This window comes from Rattus norvegicus, chromosome 7 (genome assembly GCF_036323735.1).
Source record: "Rattus norvegicus strain BN/NHsdMcwi chromosome 7, GRCr8, whole genome shotgun sequence".
NCBI classification, from domain to species: Eukaryota; Metazoa; Chordata; class Mammalia; order Rodentia; family Muridae; genus Rattus; species Rattus norvegicus.
The window spans coordinates 116,308,684-116,326,446 of NC_086025.1; the positions used below are offsets into that span (position 1 = coordinate 116,308,684).

The 17,763-nt window shown below is 50.7% G+C and overlaps 1 protein-coding gene across 7 annotated transcripts in view; it reads right to left on the reverse strand.

Annotated features, from left to right (window-relative positions):
- Positions 1-4,312: 4,312 nt before the first annotated feature.
- The window catches only part of Arfgap3 (ADP-ribosylation factor GTPase activating protein 3), a 46,305-nt gene continuing 32,854 nt past the window's right edge, over positions 4,313-17,763 (reverse strand). For 2 of the 7 annotated variants that reach the window (XM_039079783.2, XM_039079784.2), the window contains exons 10-16: positions 16,854-16,982; positions 15,869-16,012; positions 12,666-12,797; positions 11,440-11,563; positions 10,498-10,588; positions 7,869-7,990; positions 4,313-5,272 (exon numbers count right to left, since the gene is read on the reverse strand). In XM_039079783.2, coding sequence (XP_038935711.1) covers positions 5,255-5,272; positions 7,869-7,990; positions 10,498-10,588; positions 11,440-11,563; positions 12,666-12,797; positions 15,869-16,012; positions 16,854-16,982 — 760 coding nt within the window. In that variant the 3' untranslated portion in view covers positions 4,313-5,254. Of the gene's footprint in view, positions 7,991-10,497; positions 10,589-11,439; positions 11,564-12,665; positions 12,801-15,868; positions 16,013-16,853; positions 16,983-17,763 lie in introns of all 7 variants that reach the window. The other 5 variants (XM_039079782.2, NM_001044273.1, XM_063264154.1 and 2 more) reach the window with 3 other exon arrangements.

Sequence of the window (17,763 nt, forward strand, 5' to 3'; positions counted from 1 at the left end):
TTCTGTGTCTGGTCCTTCTCTCTTTCTGTATCTGCTTCTTCCTCGACTAACCTCTGGCTTGTATTGGTGGTCCTAGCCCTGGGTAGTCCTAGTCTGTTGTCTTTTAAAGCCAGCTCTACCCTGATAGTTCACATGGGCCTCTGTCATGCTGCCGTCCTCTGAGCCCCGACAGAGGCAGACACCTCTGGAAGCCAGAACCCTCCATTTCTTGCCCTAACTCTTCCACCTGCCTCATGCCAATCCCTCATGGCTAGCTGGCCCTTGACTTCTTCATCCTTCATTTACACTTTCCAGCAAACAGCTTCACCATTACCAGGGTCAGCTGCTGCCATCTTCCTGTCACTACAGACTGACTCTTCTCCCCTGGACATTCACCAGGGCCACCGGGAGAGCCAGAGTGGTACGTAGGGAGGAGGTCAAGGAGAGCAAACACTAGCTATGGCAAGCCGAGGACCCATTTGTAGAGTCTGTGACAGGAACATCCCAGCTTGGTGTGAATGACTGAGTAATGACAGTCACCAGTTCTGGGTGGCCACGCAAGTAGGGACTTTCCAAGTGCAGTGAAGCCTGTTGAGGTGCAGGAAACGCCCGTCAACTCCCAGGGGATACAGATGAGGGCTGCTGGAGTCCCATCAGGTACAGGGGTTCCTCAGTTGGGGTCTGTGTTAAGGGGCTGGGGATGTGTGATATGATTCACCTGAGGAAGGAAGTCATATTGGTGAAGGAAGTCATTTGGTACAGGGGTGGGAAGGGCCCCAGAGCCCAGATGCAGCACCCGGTGCCAGTTCAGTGAGGCCAGAGCCATTCTTTCTGGACAACACCCCAATGTTACCTTAGCTGCCTCAGTAGGAGCAGCAGACATGCCAAGCACAGGACGTCACAGAAGAGCCATTTGTATGTTTGCTCGACAGTCTGTGCTGGGCCTGCAGCAGGTCTTACAACCACCGAGTTTCTACAGCGGGTGAAACAAAGGACCTGAACCACATACAAGGGGACAAGCTGGGCCGGAAGAGTACACAGAAGTGCAAACACAGGCCTCAGGATCCAGCCAGTCCCCGTAGTCATAAGTAATAAAAAACTGATCACCAACCTATGCTACTCTCTGAGCCCTGCGGTCTCCCCGCCTCCATGCTAGCCCCACGTTAGTGGCCATCTATCTCGTGGCCTCCATGGCTAGCCGCATGGTGGCAGCCATCTATTTCGTGGCTCTCTGCTATGGACTCTGCTCACATTCCCAGCATCTGCCCCCTGTGGTTAAGTCACAACTCCCAGTATCCCAGTAAATTCAAAACTCCAGAAGCCTTGTAATTTATCAGTTAGATTTGTATCAATAACTCTACACTCCACAAAAATGTCCACACGATAAACTCAGTTCCAATTAATATTGATATAAACTTCCCACCTAGATAAGACAAACTGTCCTGAAATTATCCATCCCTTATAAGATTTTCCTAGCTACCCATTTAAAGCCACCCGGGGGTCATCCTTCTCCTTCTCCATCTTCGTTCCTCCTCTCCCTCTCTCCCTCCTTTTAAATGCTGTCCCTGCCTTTCTTTTTCACTGCCCAATCACAGGCCTTGCCTTCTCTTGTTCCTGCCCTCACCGGCATATAGACATCAATCCACATGTCCCCACTGAAGGCTGTCACCTCTGCTCCCCTGAGACATATGTCAGGAGTGGGGTGGGGGACAGGGAAAGCCTGTTAGCAAAGGTGAACGAGTGTCCTGAGGAGAGGATGACAATGACTAAAGCTGTGCCAGCGCCCCAGCGTAGCCTCAGTGTCTGCCATCATCCCTGTGGCTCCTCCCAACAGAGCAGTGACTCAGGATCTTCAATGTGCTGCCAAAATGCTACCTGATAACAAGACAGACTGACAAACTTGTCCCCAGGGCACTTATGTTTCAAGTCAGAGACAAGCTGGGAGGCCTGTGTGGAATTGGCTGGGGAGTGGAAGGGTCAAGGGGCCTCACAGCAGGGCCTAGAAGGTTCTGACCACAGTGAGAGTTGATGGAGAGAGATGGCAGGGGCTAGAGAGACTGCAGCATGGTGGCTTGGTGGCCTGGGATCACAGGCAGGCTTTGAATGACTGCAGGGACTTTGACGGAGATGGTAGAGAGGTTGACTGCAGCTTGGCAGACTACGTATAGAGAAAAGTGGATGTGTAAGGTGTTCCACAAGCTTCCAGAGGACAGGGGGGCCTTGCCCAGGGCCCCTTAGGTTTCATTACCCCAGGGAAGAGGCCTCAGATTCCCCAGAACTGGAGGCACAGTACCCTAGTGCAGGGTGGTGATGTCTGGGGCCCTTTGGATCTCAGTGGAGTCTTCCTGGCTGGCATTCGCCCCTTTGTGTTGCTTTGAGACAGGATCTCACCATATGGCTGTGGCTGTCTCTGAACTTCTGTAGGCTGGCTGGCCTCAGAGGTGGAAGCGTGAGGCGTGTGTGAAACACACATGTTGTAGGCAGAAGGGGCATCGGTGCTTTGGGGCTGGAATTGCAGGTTGTCAGCCATCTGAGTGAGGTGAGGGCTGGGAACAGAACTCAGGTCTCCTCCGAGAGCAGCAAGTGCTCTTACCAGCAGGGCCATCTCTCCAGTCCTCCCAGGGTTACTCGGCGACACTGTGTTAACTAAGAGTTCTGGAGAAAATGTTGCTTGCCAAAGCCTGTCTCCAGGGCTTCTCTGGACACACAAAGGCTCCAAGAGGAGTTACCTGGATCTCTGGGCTTCCTACACAACAGTGGCTACTCTTAGAAACGCCTCCCACAGCCCGAGACCCAATCTGTGATGGGTTCTCTGCAGCTCCTGCCATGGGTTTCCTCTGTCTATTCTTGACTTTGAACATGATAGGCAAGTGCTGTTGCTGGGCCACATTCTTTCTTTCTTTTCTCTCTCTCTTTCTTTCTTTCTTCCTTCCTTCCTTCCTTCCCTTCCTTCCTTTCTTTCCTTCCTTTTCTTTACTGTTTGTGTGTGTTTTGCCAACATGTATGTCTGGATGCCATGTGCATGCAGTGCCCACAGAAGCCAGAGAGGGTGCTGGACTTATTGGAGCTATAGCCCTCAGGTGGGTGATGGGAACTGAATCCAGGTCTTCTGGAAGAGGCATCTGTGCTCTAACCCCTGAGCCATCTCTTCAGTTGTCCTCATCTTTTTAGAAAAGAGTAGATCCAAAGTGTGTTTCATTCAGCCAACAATAATTAGCTTTAAAGAGCTGGAGAGATGGCTCAGAGGTTAAGAGCACTGACTGCTCTTCCAGAGGTCCTGAGTTCAATTCCCAGCAACCACATGGTGACTCACAACCGTCTGTAACGGGATCTGAAGCCCTCTTCTGGCATGGAGGTGTACATGCAGATAGAACACTCACACATAAAGTAAATAAAGTAAATAACAGTAAAACAAACAAAGAACTCCCCCAAACCCAACTAGCTTTACGAAATGTTGGTATGGTAGAAACCTAAGGGTCTCTACGGCTGAGCCATATCGCCTCACTGCACGACCCACCCCCACAGATAGCAGGGGCTCTGGACCGGCAGTGCTGGTCATCGGCTTAGTGGACTGCTGCACAGCACAGCACTCAGCCGTGTGTCCCCACACTTAGACACCCCAGAAGCTGCCCAGTAAGGCTCCATGCCTGGGCACAGATGAGCAAGTCGGGGCTGAGGTCCAGTTGCCTGGGGATAAGATAGAATTCACAGGCTACATGGGGATGCACACAGGGCTCACTGTGGGATGGGGTTTGGACAGATCTGTGTCTGCCACTGAGTAGCTTGTGGGCTGTTAGTATTTGATGTCCCCTAGGAGTGTTCCTAAAGTGAACAACAGCTGGTCCTTGGGGCATCCCTGTCAAAAGATGACAGCGTTCAAGGTGTGTTCAAGGCCCTGGCTCCCAGCCCAACACTGAAACAAAAAAAGGGAAAAGGGGTAACACCAACAGCACCCCTTCTCCGCATGTCAGGAATGGAGGCTTCTGGGAAAATCCACCTTCAGCATATCTTGATCCTGTCATTCCAACCTACACTAAATCCCATGTGCTGTGGCTCCAGTGTGCGGGGAAAGGCTGTCTACCAGTTGTGTCACAGAAGCCTCCTTCCCTCCCAGAGGCACCCGCCCGCCCACTGCATCTCTCAGTCCCACCTGTAGGTAACACAGTGTGACCAGCGAGGGGCAGTCACCCAATGCCTGTGTCCAGTGAGTCGTTACAAAGGCTCTTGAGGAATGACAAAACAGACCACGGTCTGCTGTGCTGTGCGCTGTATTTAGAAGTCTACAAATCAGACCTTTTAAGAAAGAGTCACAAAATAGTCATCTGAAATCACATTTTTGGTTCATCAAATTTCAAATATATTTTACTGCGTTGAATATATTCTGGTGCTGTCTAAAACACAGCCAAATTAGTTTATCGATTTACATCTATCCTGTAACTTTTGGAACATCAAGGTCAAGATAAAAAAATATTAACAAAACTACCCAATTATAATCACCCTCTCCCCGGGTCTGAGCCTCGTCCTGATGCCACAGTGCCGTCCTTCTCAGCTTGTGCTCCTGGAACTGCTGATGTCTAAGTGCACTTGGGAGCCCTCAGCTGGCCTCGTTCATCCTCTCACAGGGCGACACCCTATCTGTTCCCAGGTGGCAGTGAACTCCTTTGGCATCATGGAAGCTCATGTTTGTTAAAGGAACTGACTGGGAAACACTTAAGAGTAGAGAATGTACAAAATAATTTACAGAGTGACAGATGGCTTTACGTGTGTGTTGTCTGAAAGCTTGTTGTGTGGGGACACACACAGGAAGCAATCTGTCAGCAAGGGGCTGGGCACTTCTGGTCCTGTTTGTTTTGTTTTGCTTGTTTTGCTCCTCTGCAGGGAGAAGCACGGTTGTGGCTTTATTTCCCTAGCCCATCCAGCACCAGCTGGTACTGGCAGCCCTGAGCCCACAGTCCACGGATAATCACGAGTCCCGGTGACGGTGACTCCCAGTCTGAGGTGGAGGAGCCAGAAGCCAGGCTTCCAGTTCTTAGAACTAAAGCCGCCCAAGGGTAAAGCAAAGGAGCTAACCTAAACCAGAGATGAAAGCAAAGCCCCACTACACAGAAACGAGATGTCTCAAAGGAAACACGCAAACTCAGAAATGTGCAGGTGCCTTGCCCGCACATGTGTAGAGCCGGCCCGCAAAGCAGCTGGGGTTTCCGCACAGCCAGATGTGGTCTCCCGTCCATTTGAAGAGGAGTTTTACCAGGTTGGACACAGCCTGGTACCAGGATTACGAGCCGTAGCGATCCTAAAGAGAACCAGACCAACATTTACTACCAGTACTGCATCTGTCTCCTCCAGGCACACGCCATGCAATCGCTGTTGATGAGGGACATCTGGCTCTTGTCAGCGGCCACCGTCTCTGCACGAAGAGCAGCTGTGTGGTGCCAGCACTGCCTCAGCCTCTTCATGGCCAGGAGGGGAAGTGGGGGTGGGAGGCCAGCTTGGGATTAGATTGCAAGGCAGGGGCTGCCCCCTCCTGGAGGGCCATGTTCTGAGCGGTCCAGGGAGCACTGTGAGGGGAGCATCAAGGGATCTGTCTGAAGTCCCTGCTCATCTAGCAGAGGTTCAACCTCTGCCTCTGCTTCTTCACTTATAAATGGGGACACAAGTTGGGAGGACTCTAAATACAGAAAGGTCACACCCACAAAACAGAGAAACTACCTGGCAGGGCACTGGTGCCAGCAGGACTTGAAGAAATGCCCACTGGAGGGAGGAAGGAGGGAGAAGAGAAGAGGGACGAGAGCCCCTAGCCTCTGCAGTTTTAGGCTTTCTCCTCCCTCACATTCCCATCAAGGCCACAGCAGGGTTGGTCTGTAGACTAGAAGCCTCTGTGGACCCATAAGTGGCAATGTCAACTCAGTCAACTCCTCAGGGTCACATTTCATCCTAATAGAATGCTTCTAAAATGACTTCACATAACCAAGAAGATTCCGAAGCAAGCTGTTTACACAAGCTGAGACGGCCTCCTTGTCATAAACAGGATGCCCCTTCACCTTCTTGTATATGAGCTGAATTAAGTTTAACACAGAAAGACAAGTATTTTCTACAGATACATAAAAGGATTGTGTGTACACAGTGTAAAGGATGTGTGTGCATACAGTGTAAAGAATGTGTGTGCATACAGTGTAAAGGATGTGTGTGCATACAGTGTAAAGGATGTGTGTGCATACAGTGTAAAGGATGTGTGTGCATATAGTGTAAAGGATGTGTGTGTACACAGTGTAAAGGATGTGTGTGCATACAGTGTAAAGGATGTGTGTGTACACAGTGTAAAGGATGTGTGTGCATACACAGTGTAAAGGATGTGTGTGCATACAGTGTAAACGATGTGTGTGTACACAGTGTAAAGGATGCGTGTGTACACAGTGTAAAGGATGTGTGTGCATACAGTGTAAACGATGTGTGTGCATACAGTGTAAAGGATGTGTGTGTACACAGTGTAAAGGATGTGTGTGCATACACTGTAAAGGATGTGTGTGTACACAGTGTAAAGGATGTGTGTGTACACAGTGTAAAGGATGTGTGTGCATACAGTGTAAAGGATGTGTGTGCATACAGTGTAAACGATGTGTGTGCATACAGTGTAAAGCAGAAGAGGAACTCTCTAGGGAATAAGGGGGTGAGGTGGAGGGTAGAGCTGTGGGGGAGATACCCATCAGGTCCATTCTGTACACTATGAAATGTCCTTCAGTAACCAGGACCATGTACAATGAGTGTACACTAATAAATACAGTCATACAGCAATAGAATTCCCTCTTCCGTTAAAAATATACGCAGTCAGGAATGGTGGTGTACACCTTGAAATCCCAGGATCCAGGAGGGCAAAGAGCTCCATGTTCTGGGTTAACCGGGTACAAAGCCAGTTCCAAGCCAGCTAGGATACATAGTGAGACCCTGTTTCAAAACAAAATGCTGGGTGTGATACCACACTCCTTTAATCACAGCACTCAGGAGGCAGAGGCAGAGGCAGAGGCAGAGGCAGAGGCAGAGGCAGGGGGCTCTCTACATAGTAATCAGCAGTCAGCCAAGACTACACAGAGAGACCATGACTCAAAAAAATAAATAGAGGGCTGGAGAGATGGCTCAGCGGTTGAGGGCACCCGACTGCTCTTCCAGAGGTCGTGGGTTCGGTTCCCGGCGGCCACATGGTGGCTCACAACCATCTGTGGAGAGATCTGATGCCCTCTTCTGGTGTATCTGGGGACAGCTGCAGTGTACTTATATATAATAAATGAATAAATCTTTAAAAAAAAATAAATAGAAAGAAGTAAAACAAGACATAGCAAAACGCTACAGAGGTTACCCCAGAACAGGGAGATAGTGGGTGGTTTCCACATCTTCTATGGAGCTGGGGGATGTCTCAGTGGTTTAGAGCATTTGCCGCTCTTACAGGAGACCTGGGTTCGATTCCCAGCACCCACATGGCAGCTCACAACCATCTGTAACTACAGTTCTGGGGACTTAATCCCTTCTTGAGGCCAGGCATGCAGACATGTGTACATGATACAGGCAAAACATTCTTATCTATAAAATAAGACAAATGAATCTACATTAAAAAAAAATAATTCTCCATTCTAAACCCAGATCCGGGGAAATATATGAATCCCAGTAAGAACTTAGAAAACAGGATCTCAGCGCAGACAAGTCTTGAACTCAGGCTCTACCTGCCTCAGCCCCGAGTGGCTGAGATCACAGACAGTGTGACAGACAGTGTGACAGACAGGGTGACAGTATACTCCATGGCTCCAGCCCTTCATGAAGCCTGGGCCATTCTGCAGCACAGCCCCCACTCACAGCTGCAGCTCCAGGGCCCCTGGGAACCCCAGCCTTGTTTTACTCACCTGAATGGATGTCATGACCCCATTGGCAAAGACGGAAAGTTTTCCAGCAACGGAGCGCACACCTTGCTTGAACTGTGCCATGTCTGGGGCGTTGGGCAGCACGTTCGAGAGGTTGTAGTTTCCTGTACACAGAAATGCCAGCTTGCACCTCTTCTAAGGACATGTGTAGCTCAGTGACCCCACCCTGCTCTCTGCCCTCCTCCTAGGCATCTGCTGTGTCCAGAGAGAGGGACCTTACAGTAGGGCAGGGCTCAGTGGGAAGTACTGGTCCCAACACACAGTTCCTTCAGCCACCACAGCAAGGGGGACTATGTGAACTGCCTCAAAGAACCAGTGAAGAGTGAAGGAGGAAGATTCCACACACACACACACACACACACACACACACACACACACACACACACACACCACAATCATACATGCTAAAAGCCCCAAGGGATAAGCGGGAAAGTGGGACAGGGCCTTTTTCTAACATGGCTGTCACAGTTTTCCCTACTCTGCCTGCCGTCTGGGGTCCTGCACACCCCATCCCTCCCACACAGGGCAGTCCACAGCTCACATGATCCCTGGCCCTGCTGTGCTGGTGGCTTTGGTGCTCTCCATGCTCCTCACTCAATCAACCTTCTCTAGTAGGGTCCAGCCCTGAGTACCATGCACAATATCTAATCACTACCCCACAAAGCATCTACTTCCCAGGAAGCTCATACATGGACCTTGAACCCCAGTCTGCCTGATCTGACCCCTACCGGATGAGGCCACAGACTTGCTCTGAACACGAGCGTAGGCTCTTTGCTGAAGTGCATGCCAAGTAAGGAGTTCTTAGCAGGCGGCTCAGGGCCAGCCTGGTCTACAGAATGAGTTCCAGGATAGCAATGAGCAGTCCTCTCTGTAAGGCCATCCAGCAGCTCAGGGTGGTGGCTGCAGATGTCTCAATGGGAGTAGGGTGGGTTTCAGCCAGCCAGCCACAACAGTTCCACCTACCTGGGCTCAGTAGAGGGGCAAGCTCTGCTCAAGGCAGACTACCAGCCATAGTTAGGGGATGGTCTGGCACCCTAGGGAGTACCTCACAAAACCTGCAGTTGCTAAGGACCCAGTATCAGAGTTCAGTGGACTTTGTTTTGTGGTGGGGCAGGAAGAAATCTGATCTGGCCCTAGCTCTGTAACAATGCGAGGGGCAGAAGGGTGTGTTTGCTTCAAAGAGCTCTCTTCTTTTCTCCTTTTCTTGTATTTAACAATAATGTTCAGGAAATTGATTAGAAAAGCATTCAGAGACTTCAGCAACCTTGGTCTTGGGACTGACCTGTCTGGCTCCAGCACTGCCAGGGCAGGCACTCTTAGGGGAGAGCTTGAGGAGGCTAAATGCCTTTATGCCCGGGTCACATCACAGCAGGAAGCTAGCCTGACAAAAGGCTAGGATGTGAGTTGAGGGTCAGCCTGAAGTCAGGAGGCAGGGCTGCTCTAGCTACAGCTTCACTGGGCAGTGACTGACCAAGAACAGCCGCCCCTGCAGCTGAGCTCAGGAAGCCCCTGCAGCTGAGGTCAGGAAGGATGGGCCTGGGGAGCCAGGGCTCTAGTCCAGCCCTGTCAGGCACCAGACCAGTCAGCTGGCCCACCTGTATCTCTGAACACTGTTGCCTACCTGCCAGCCACTCTGCCACTCTGCCAGCCTCTCTGCCAGCACATGCTGGAAGCTGGCAGTGCTACTGTATCTAAGGCCCAAACCTCCACACAGAAAGTTCTAGACAGTTGACACTACCCTATTCCTTCTCTGTTGAAGCTGCATCCAATCCACATGTCTGAGAGGCAGTGTGGCCATCAGGATGGTTAACCTACACACACACACACACACACACACACACACACACACACACACACACACACATACATTCAGGCCTCCTGTTCACCAAAGCCAGTCTGGTTGTGAAGTGCACAAACCAGTAGGCAGGGAGTACTCAGCCTGCAACGCTGGCTCCTGAGACCTCTTTCTCTTGGTTCTTTTCCTGAAATGACCTCAAAGGCTGTTGTCATTTCATGCTCACCCTGTGACCTGGTGGGCTGTGTGGGGGTTCATGCAGGTTTCACGGGATAGGGAGTACACAGGTAAATGCAGGAGATACACTGTGTGGGCAGTGAAGGGCCTACTCTGAGCCCATGGCTGGACTCCAGCCCTGGGATGACCAGACACCTTGGGGAGGGCTGTAGCCGGGCAGTGGAGTTAGGCAGTTCCTCTCCACCTCCCCATTTCCAAGCTGCAGTGTGTCTTTCCTGGAGGAAAGCTCACTCCTTCCCACCCGTGCACCCTGAGGGCTGAGGGCCTGTGAGGTGACTCCTGGGATTCTCAGGTCAACTACTCCACAGGCTGGAGGCAGAGGTTAGCCAGCCAGTGGCTGGCATCTCACAGGTCACAGGAACCCCCTGCCTGCTCTATGAACAACGCTCTGGATACTTAGTGGCCAGATGACTGGAGCGCTGTGGCCTAAACATCACGACTTGGTCTCAGGGGACACCTCAGCTCTCATTGTTCACACAGGCATAAGGTGTTGGGGCACGGAATCTTGGGAAGGGAGAGGTCCTGCAGGGACGCACGTGTTGGGGCTGTGGATGCCCTGGAGCCCCATGAGCCCCTCACCTGTGGTCTGCTTCCTCTGCTCATCGAAAAGATCTGCAGAGCTAATGGAGGAGCTGGTGGAGAGCCTCTCCAGCCGTGCCCGGGTTTCAAACTAGGTAGAAAGAGACACAGAGTCAGACTCCAAGAACTGCTGGAGAGATGGGAATGAGTTTGTTCCCTTGGCTCTCCACCTCCCATCACCCCAAGCCAGGGCCTGGAGATAGGTTTTGCAATGATGGAGGTGACCAGTGGGTGGGGCAGCATCCCACATGACTGCCGATGTGATCAGTGTGAAGGGCAGCCAGAGCTCACACACTGCTTCCAGCTACTCCTTAAGAATGTCCACACCGGGCTGGGGATTTAGCTCAGTGGTAGAGCGCTTACCTAGGAAGCACAAGGCCCTGGGTTCGGTCCCCAGCTCAGAAAAAAAAGAACAAAAAAAAAAAAAAAAACAAAAAAAAAAAAACCAAGAATGTCCACACCACTTAGCACATCAATTTGAATGGCTTCAAGGCTTTGTGTGTGTGTGTGTGGGGCGGGGTACTGAGGTTGGACCCCTGGGCTTTGAGTGTGTTAGGCAAGTGCTTTTTCAAGAGCTTGGCTTCAGTTTAGCCAGACTTTCTGAGACAGGGGACAGCTGGACGATGCAGCATCTGCCCACAAACATATCCAGGCTTCATTTAACTGTGGTTAAACTGATTAAAAGCAATTGCTGATAAAAAAAAAAAACCCTCCTAGATTTACTCAAAAGCTACCAGCTGATGTCTTCGCCCTAGAGAGGCAGGACAGCAATGAGATGGGTCCCTGACTCCTCAGTGTCTCAGGTGCCTCAGGCAGGCCTGGGCTCCAGTCCTGTGTCTGGCCAGGTCCCTTCTCTCTCAGCAGCCTGTCCTCACAAGGTCCCCACAGCTAAGCTTCCTTCCTGGTTCTCAGGGTTCCTATAGGAATTCTCTGAGCCCTTACATCTGTCTGGGATTGTATGCCAAAGTACATGTCCGAGGAAATGGCCTTGACATTGCCAAACTTCTTCTGGGCTTCATCTGTATTGCCAACGGGCTCGTATTCTGGCTTCCGGCGAGAACTGGGCCTACAGTGAAAAAAAACACCAAGCTGTGGTGAAGCGAACCCACTTGTATGGAGCCTGCATCTCAGCTCTGTTAGAAAACTCTAGGCTGTGTGAGGGCACAAGGACATCACACAGTGTATAAACTGCATGGGCTAACAGGACATCCTAGTTATGGGCTGACCTCAGGTTACATGTGTAAAGTTCCTTGTGTGGACGCTAAATGATGGCCTCCTGTCATTAACAGGTGAGCTGAGGAGGCCACCCCAACCTGAGTCTCTGCAGTCAGGTGACAGAGTTCAGAGCCAGATGGCAAAGGCAGTTACTCGATGACCAGTCCACACAGTGTCTTCCTACATGAGGTGATCAAAAAACAAACTGGCAGGGGCCTGTAGCTGAAGACAGAGCAAGGAACCTGGGGGCCACAGAATGTCCTGTGCCTTGTTGATGATGTCATTACATGACCATGTGTTAGTCAGAATTATGAGAACTGCATAGTTCAGATATGGTGGCATGAGCTGTAATCTGAGGCAGAGGCAGGAGGATGTCAATTCTGAGGCTGGCCTGGGTAACTCAGTGAAACATTGCCTCCAAGTAAAACATAAAATTAAATTAAAAAGGGCACAGGTATAGTGCAGTACTGTGTGCTTGCCAAGTATGCTTCAGGTGCTGGGTTTAATCCACCATGCCCTCTGGCCCATAGATATCAGCCGCCCCCACATACACATGTGCACATGACCCCCCATATTCCTAGCATCACATATACATATGCAAGTATACATATACCCATACATATGTCACCAGGCTCTCCACAAACAGAACCTCCGTTCACACATGTATATATACATATATGCCCAGAAACAGACCAGACTGCAGACCTGTCGCCTAGGAAAGGGGATTTATGGTTTGCAAATAGTCTTCAAATGAGGAAGGCGACCCATCCATGAGACAGGTCTCTGACCCATGGACTGAGAATCCCCAGGGAACTGGCCCTCACGCCTGCTTTCTAACAGCCACAGGTGCTTCTGACACAGCCACTTCCTAAAGGAGCACAGGACACCATGACACAGGTATCACCCACTGGTCCTATGACGGAGGCACCGGCTCCCCAGCCTGCAGCCCCCACCTGTCTGAAGAGCCGGTGCTTTTCGTGGCAGGCTCAGGGTCTCTGCTGCTGTCTTTCTTCCAGTAGGAGTCGGCACTGTCATCCCAGCTAGAAAAGTGGCTGCTTCTTAGCTCCATGGGGTCGTCAAAGTACCTGCTGGAAAGGGAGGAGCAGTGATTACGGAGTACTTGTGGATGCTGTCCTACTGGGTCTCTAAGGGACACCAGGATGGCCAATGAACATGAGCTGACAGGAGACTTCCTTTTAAGGTCTTCCCAGCAGCTGGGTTGCAGCCAATCACCCAAGAGCTTCAGGGAAGAGGTGCGGCCTTTCGTCTGCTGCAGCCTCAGGCTGCTGAGACTTCTATCCCCCTGGACAGTTTCGATGTCCTACAGCACAGCTGAGAAGAGGTTGGTTGGGTGGTCCTTCAAAAGCACATGGGGAGGTGTCAGCACTAGACAGGTAGGAATCAAGATATTGGGGTTTCTGTCAACAGTGAAACTCTAGAGCTTAGTGTCGAGAGATCAGCACCACCTCAGGGCAGGGCATTCTTCATCTACCTGAGTCAAAAAATGCATCTGGACTGGAGAGCACTGGGCTATCTTTAAATCGCAAAAGAAAATGCCACCTGCATGGGTGCTCTGAGCAGTCCACACATGGGGTCTTCCCTACTCCTCATTCACTCGAAAGAACTCTCTGCTCTGGGACCCTGTGGGGGATACCTAGTCACTCACAGGCAACACTATGCCAGCCAGTCTGCCAGGCATCCGTCTCATGCCAGGACTCAGCAGCTCTCCCCATCACTGACCTCCACCCAGCATGGGCGTTGATTTCTGGCTCCTACTTCCCCATGAGCTTTTCCTTCATGCTGGCCCTCACACTGCACCTTCCTCCCCTCTGAAGACACCCCTGCAGCTCCTGTCAAGTCCCCTAACAGCACACTGTCCTGTCGTCAGTCACAACCCCACCAAAAGCCAGTTGGACTCTGTGGGGCTCAGCAAGGCAGTCCCTTCATTATTCTGAATGCACCGCTGTAATAATACATCATTTCCAGTCTGCAAATAATGGAACTCACGCAAGGATATGTCCCCTGCTTTATAGAAATAGCACTCTTCCATAATTCACAATATGCAAGTTCTAATGGCTGATGAATAATTTGGAAGCAGTAAAAGCACTCTGTGGCACCAACATGCTGGCTTTCAGAGTGAGTTCACTTTACCTCTGGTGCCAAAGCACCTCATTCAACCCCGCTATGTCACTGTGGTCATCAAGGGAACTAGAGGGATGATTCTGTCCCTAGACAACCCACAGCTCACAGCTCACCATCCACACGGCACCAACAACTCTCTGCTCTACATGTAAACACCATTTATCCCCAGGTTTCAAACTGAAATTTGTCCCTGGTTCAGCGGCCTTTGTGGCTGACCTTTCTGATTGAGCCAAGGAAGAGAGAGGTTTCTAGAGTCTGCAAGGCATGTATAAAGGTTGAGCCTGAACACAGTATCATGGTTTAGGGCCCTGCGCAGGAAGTCAGTCCAGTGTCTTTCAGCCCAGCTCGCCATGCACACAGCATCAAAGTTTCTCTATTCTATGTCTGAACATCATTTGCCCCCAGGTTTCAGGCTGGTCCCTGGCACAGAGGCCTTTAAGTCTTTGAAACTGACCGTTCTGATTTGAGTCCAGGAGTTTCTGAGGGCTCCATGGCCCCACATGAGTTCCTCCATGACCTGAGGCTGTGGGGCTGGGAAATGTCCCACTCAGCAGGAGACCTTACCCAGAACCCTTTCTCTCACCTGCCCTGCTATCTGAGCACAGAACTGGCTCTCCATGAAAGTGACTCTGCCTCTGTCTACAGCACCCTCCACAGGATTACTAAGGAGTAGGCAAGTCTCCAACAGGTGGGAGAGCCAAGGTTCCTCGGCCCCCAGTCCAGCCCTCATTGAAACCAAGTGTGAGAGGGTCCGATGTGTGGTTTCCTGGTCCAACCTCAAGCTTGAACTTCTCCTGCATGAGATGCATTTCATTTGTTTCCAATGGCACAGTATGGACAGAGCCACGTATGCTGCTGAAGCACATGCAGGTTAGACTGGAGCAGGCAGCCTTGGGACGAGGCCAACCAGGAGCTAGAGGTTCCCTTTCTCCAATACTGAGACTCGAGTAGCTTGGAGCTGAGCTTAACACACACACACACACACACACACACACACACACACACACACACACACACACACGGAGAGAGCTGTCCACACAGTGCCTTTCCTAGAAGCCTCGATAGGAAAGCCAACAATTTCACAGTTGATTATCGATAACATAACCTACAACCGTTCTTCCTTCAAAATCCATGGCTGCTGGCCCCGTGACACCAGGATGGGTGTGTGATTGTGGCAGCACCATTGCCGACAGATGTGTCCCATCCTCACCAACTCTGGATGTGAAAAGGTCCTGGGCATGGTTGATGCATGCCCACCTGGCCAGTCACGGAGCCACATGTCTGGATGAGTTCACAGGCTCTAGGAGAAGCCAGACAGCGGAAGAGCCACGTACTCTGTAGCTCTCCCTATGGATCCTGCAAGGCAGGCACTGCCGGGATCCTTCATAGACGAGGAAGCTGCAGCATGGGGTGCTTTAATAGCCTGGTCATTGCTATGTGGTTCTCATATGACACAGCCAGCATTCAACCTGGGCTCCGGCTTTCTGTGCCCACATGTTATGTCATAACTATCCCAATTTCCTGTAAAATCAGCTTCTGGGTGACCTGACAATACAACTCTATTTAACATGACACTTGTCTTCAACCACAGTTAGCCTATGCCCCCATAGGTTTTGCCAGACAATAGACACAAAAGGGCAGGACCAGGCTGTCCTAGTACCATGTTCCCTTCAGAGAACAGTCATGGCTCTCATGAATAGATTCATATACAAATGCCATTCATACTGGACTTGCTGGTAGCTTCCAGAAGCCAGTGTTCTACCACAGAAGCTGCTGAAGGGTCTGGGTGTGCTCCAGCCCCGGAGACAGGCCTCTCCACTTCTCACCCAGCTCTAATTTTAGAGCTCAGTTTTTAACTATATCTACAAACATTTTCCTAGTTGTAAATCCAACTCCTTACACTGTTTCCCTAGCCTTCGCTCCTACACATGGACACTTGTCAGCCAGAGCTTTCAGAGGGCGCCAGGCGCTGGGCTGTGCTGACTCCTAAGGCAGGTCCCTAACACACCCATACCTGCTGCTCTGCTCAGACCACTTGGAGCTGGAGCTGAAGTACGAGTCCTCTGGGTCCTCCTGGTACTTCCTCCTTGGCTTTGCCAGTGTGGGTGACTCCTGCTCGATGGTCTGCATGTCTGAGGTCACTGAGTGGGAGATGCCACTTGAAAGGATAGAATAAAACAGGGACTATTACATCACTGGCTTCCTAAAGGCTGTGCCTTACCCAACAAAAGGCTACTTTAGGTATACTCTGAACAAACACAGACGATCAGGAGGCTGGGTGAGCTTTTGAAACTGGAAGCCATTGTGAGGGCTGAACTGCCAGGAAGACAGCCACATACAAAGGGTGTGCTCATGGCACCCATTCCAGTGCGCACTTTACAGACACTCAGACCTAGTTCCTTCTCACCAAGAACCACATGTGCCATTTGTCATGACACACACACACACACACACACACACACACACACACACACACACACACCCTGTCTCACGTAGCCTACATGAGCTACACACCCTGTCTCAGGCTGGCCTTAAAGTTTCTGATCCTCCTGCCTCTACGTCCTGAGAGCTTAGCTTTGAGGCACACGGCACTAAGCTTCAACCCACCCTTCCTTATTGGTTGGTTGTTTTTTTTTTTTTTTTTCTTCTTCTTTTTCTTTTCTCTTTTTTTCGGAGCTGGGGACCAAACCCAGGGCCTTGTGCTTGCTAGGCAAGCGCTCTACCACTGAGCTAAATCCCCAACCCCTGGTTGGTTGTTTTGAGGCAAGCAAGGAAGGACCCTTGGAGCACAGAATGGCCTTGAGTGGATCCCCAATCCTGTTTCCAGCTCAGGGCTTTGTGCACACCTCACCTATGCAGCTCCAGCCCTTGCTATACTGTACTAAATACCACAGTAAAGCCAAGAGCAAGGAAGCAGAGAACACTGAGGAAATGAGCCCCGGGCCGACCCTTCATCATGAGCAGACAGCCCTGGGCTACCCGGGCCCAGCAGACCCTACCCTCTGCAGCTTCCGAAGCCCATGCCCAGCCGCTCAGCTTCCGCCTTCTTCTGGCCACTCAGGTTCAGTCTTTCATCTTGCTTCTTGTGAATTTCCAGATCCTTGTAGGCCAATCGCAACGATGAAACACTGCCGGGAAACGCACATTCTCCTTAGTTCAGCTTTAAAAACCGTGGCCTTGCATTAAAATCACAGGCAGTCCAGAGACTGTAACTCCCACATCAGTTTCACACCAGGGCCTTGACTCTCAAACACGAGCTCAGGTCTTTTTGGCTGTTCTTCTGCTTGTCTGGTCCCATGGTGCATGGCTCAGTCTCCTCCCCACAGGGTCCTCCCTCTGCCTGACATCGGATCGCATTTCCCTGGGACACACCAGTGTAGCAGGTTAGTACTACTCATCCATGTTTCTTACGATGAAATTATGGGAGCTACCACCTCTAACTCCAGCTCCAGGTGATCTGACGCCCTCTTCTGACCGTGGAAGGCACCTGCATGAATGTGCAGACTCCCACATATAGACAGCATACATTCCATTAATACTTTTTAATTAAAAAAATGAAAATATATCTAAAATTGATTTCATAAATATATAAATCATTAGCTGCATTTCAAATAATTTATGTATTAGGCTTCTGAGAGCATTTAAATGGATAGTCACTACCTATCCAGCCAAGGTCTTTAGCTTTAAAACCACTTATTAGGCTGGGCATGGTGGCACACACCTTTAATCCCAGCACTCAGGAGGCAGATCTCTAAGTTTGAGGTGACCCTGGTCTACAGAGTGAGTTCCAGGACATCCAGGGCTACACAGAGAAACCCAACCATTTTATTATTGTGTGCACACATGTTCTTATATGTGGGGTGGTTGGGGCACACATATGCCATGGTGTGTGTGTGTGTGTGTGTGTGT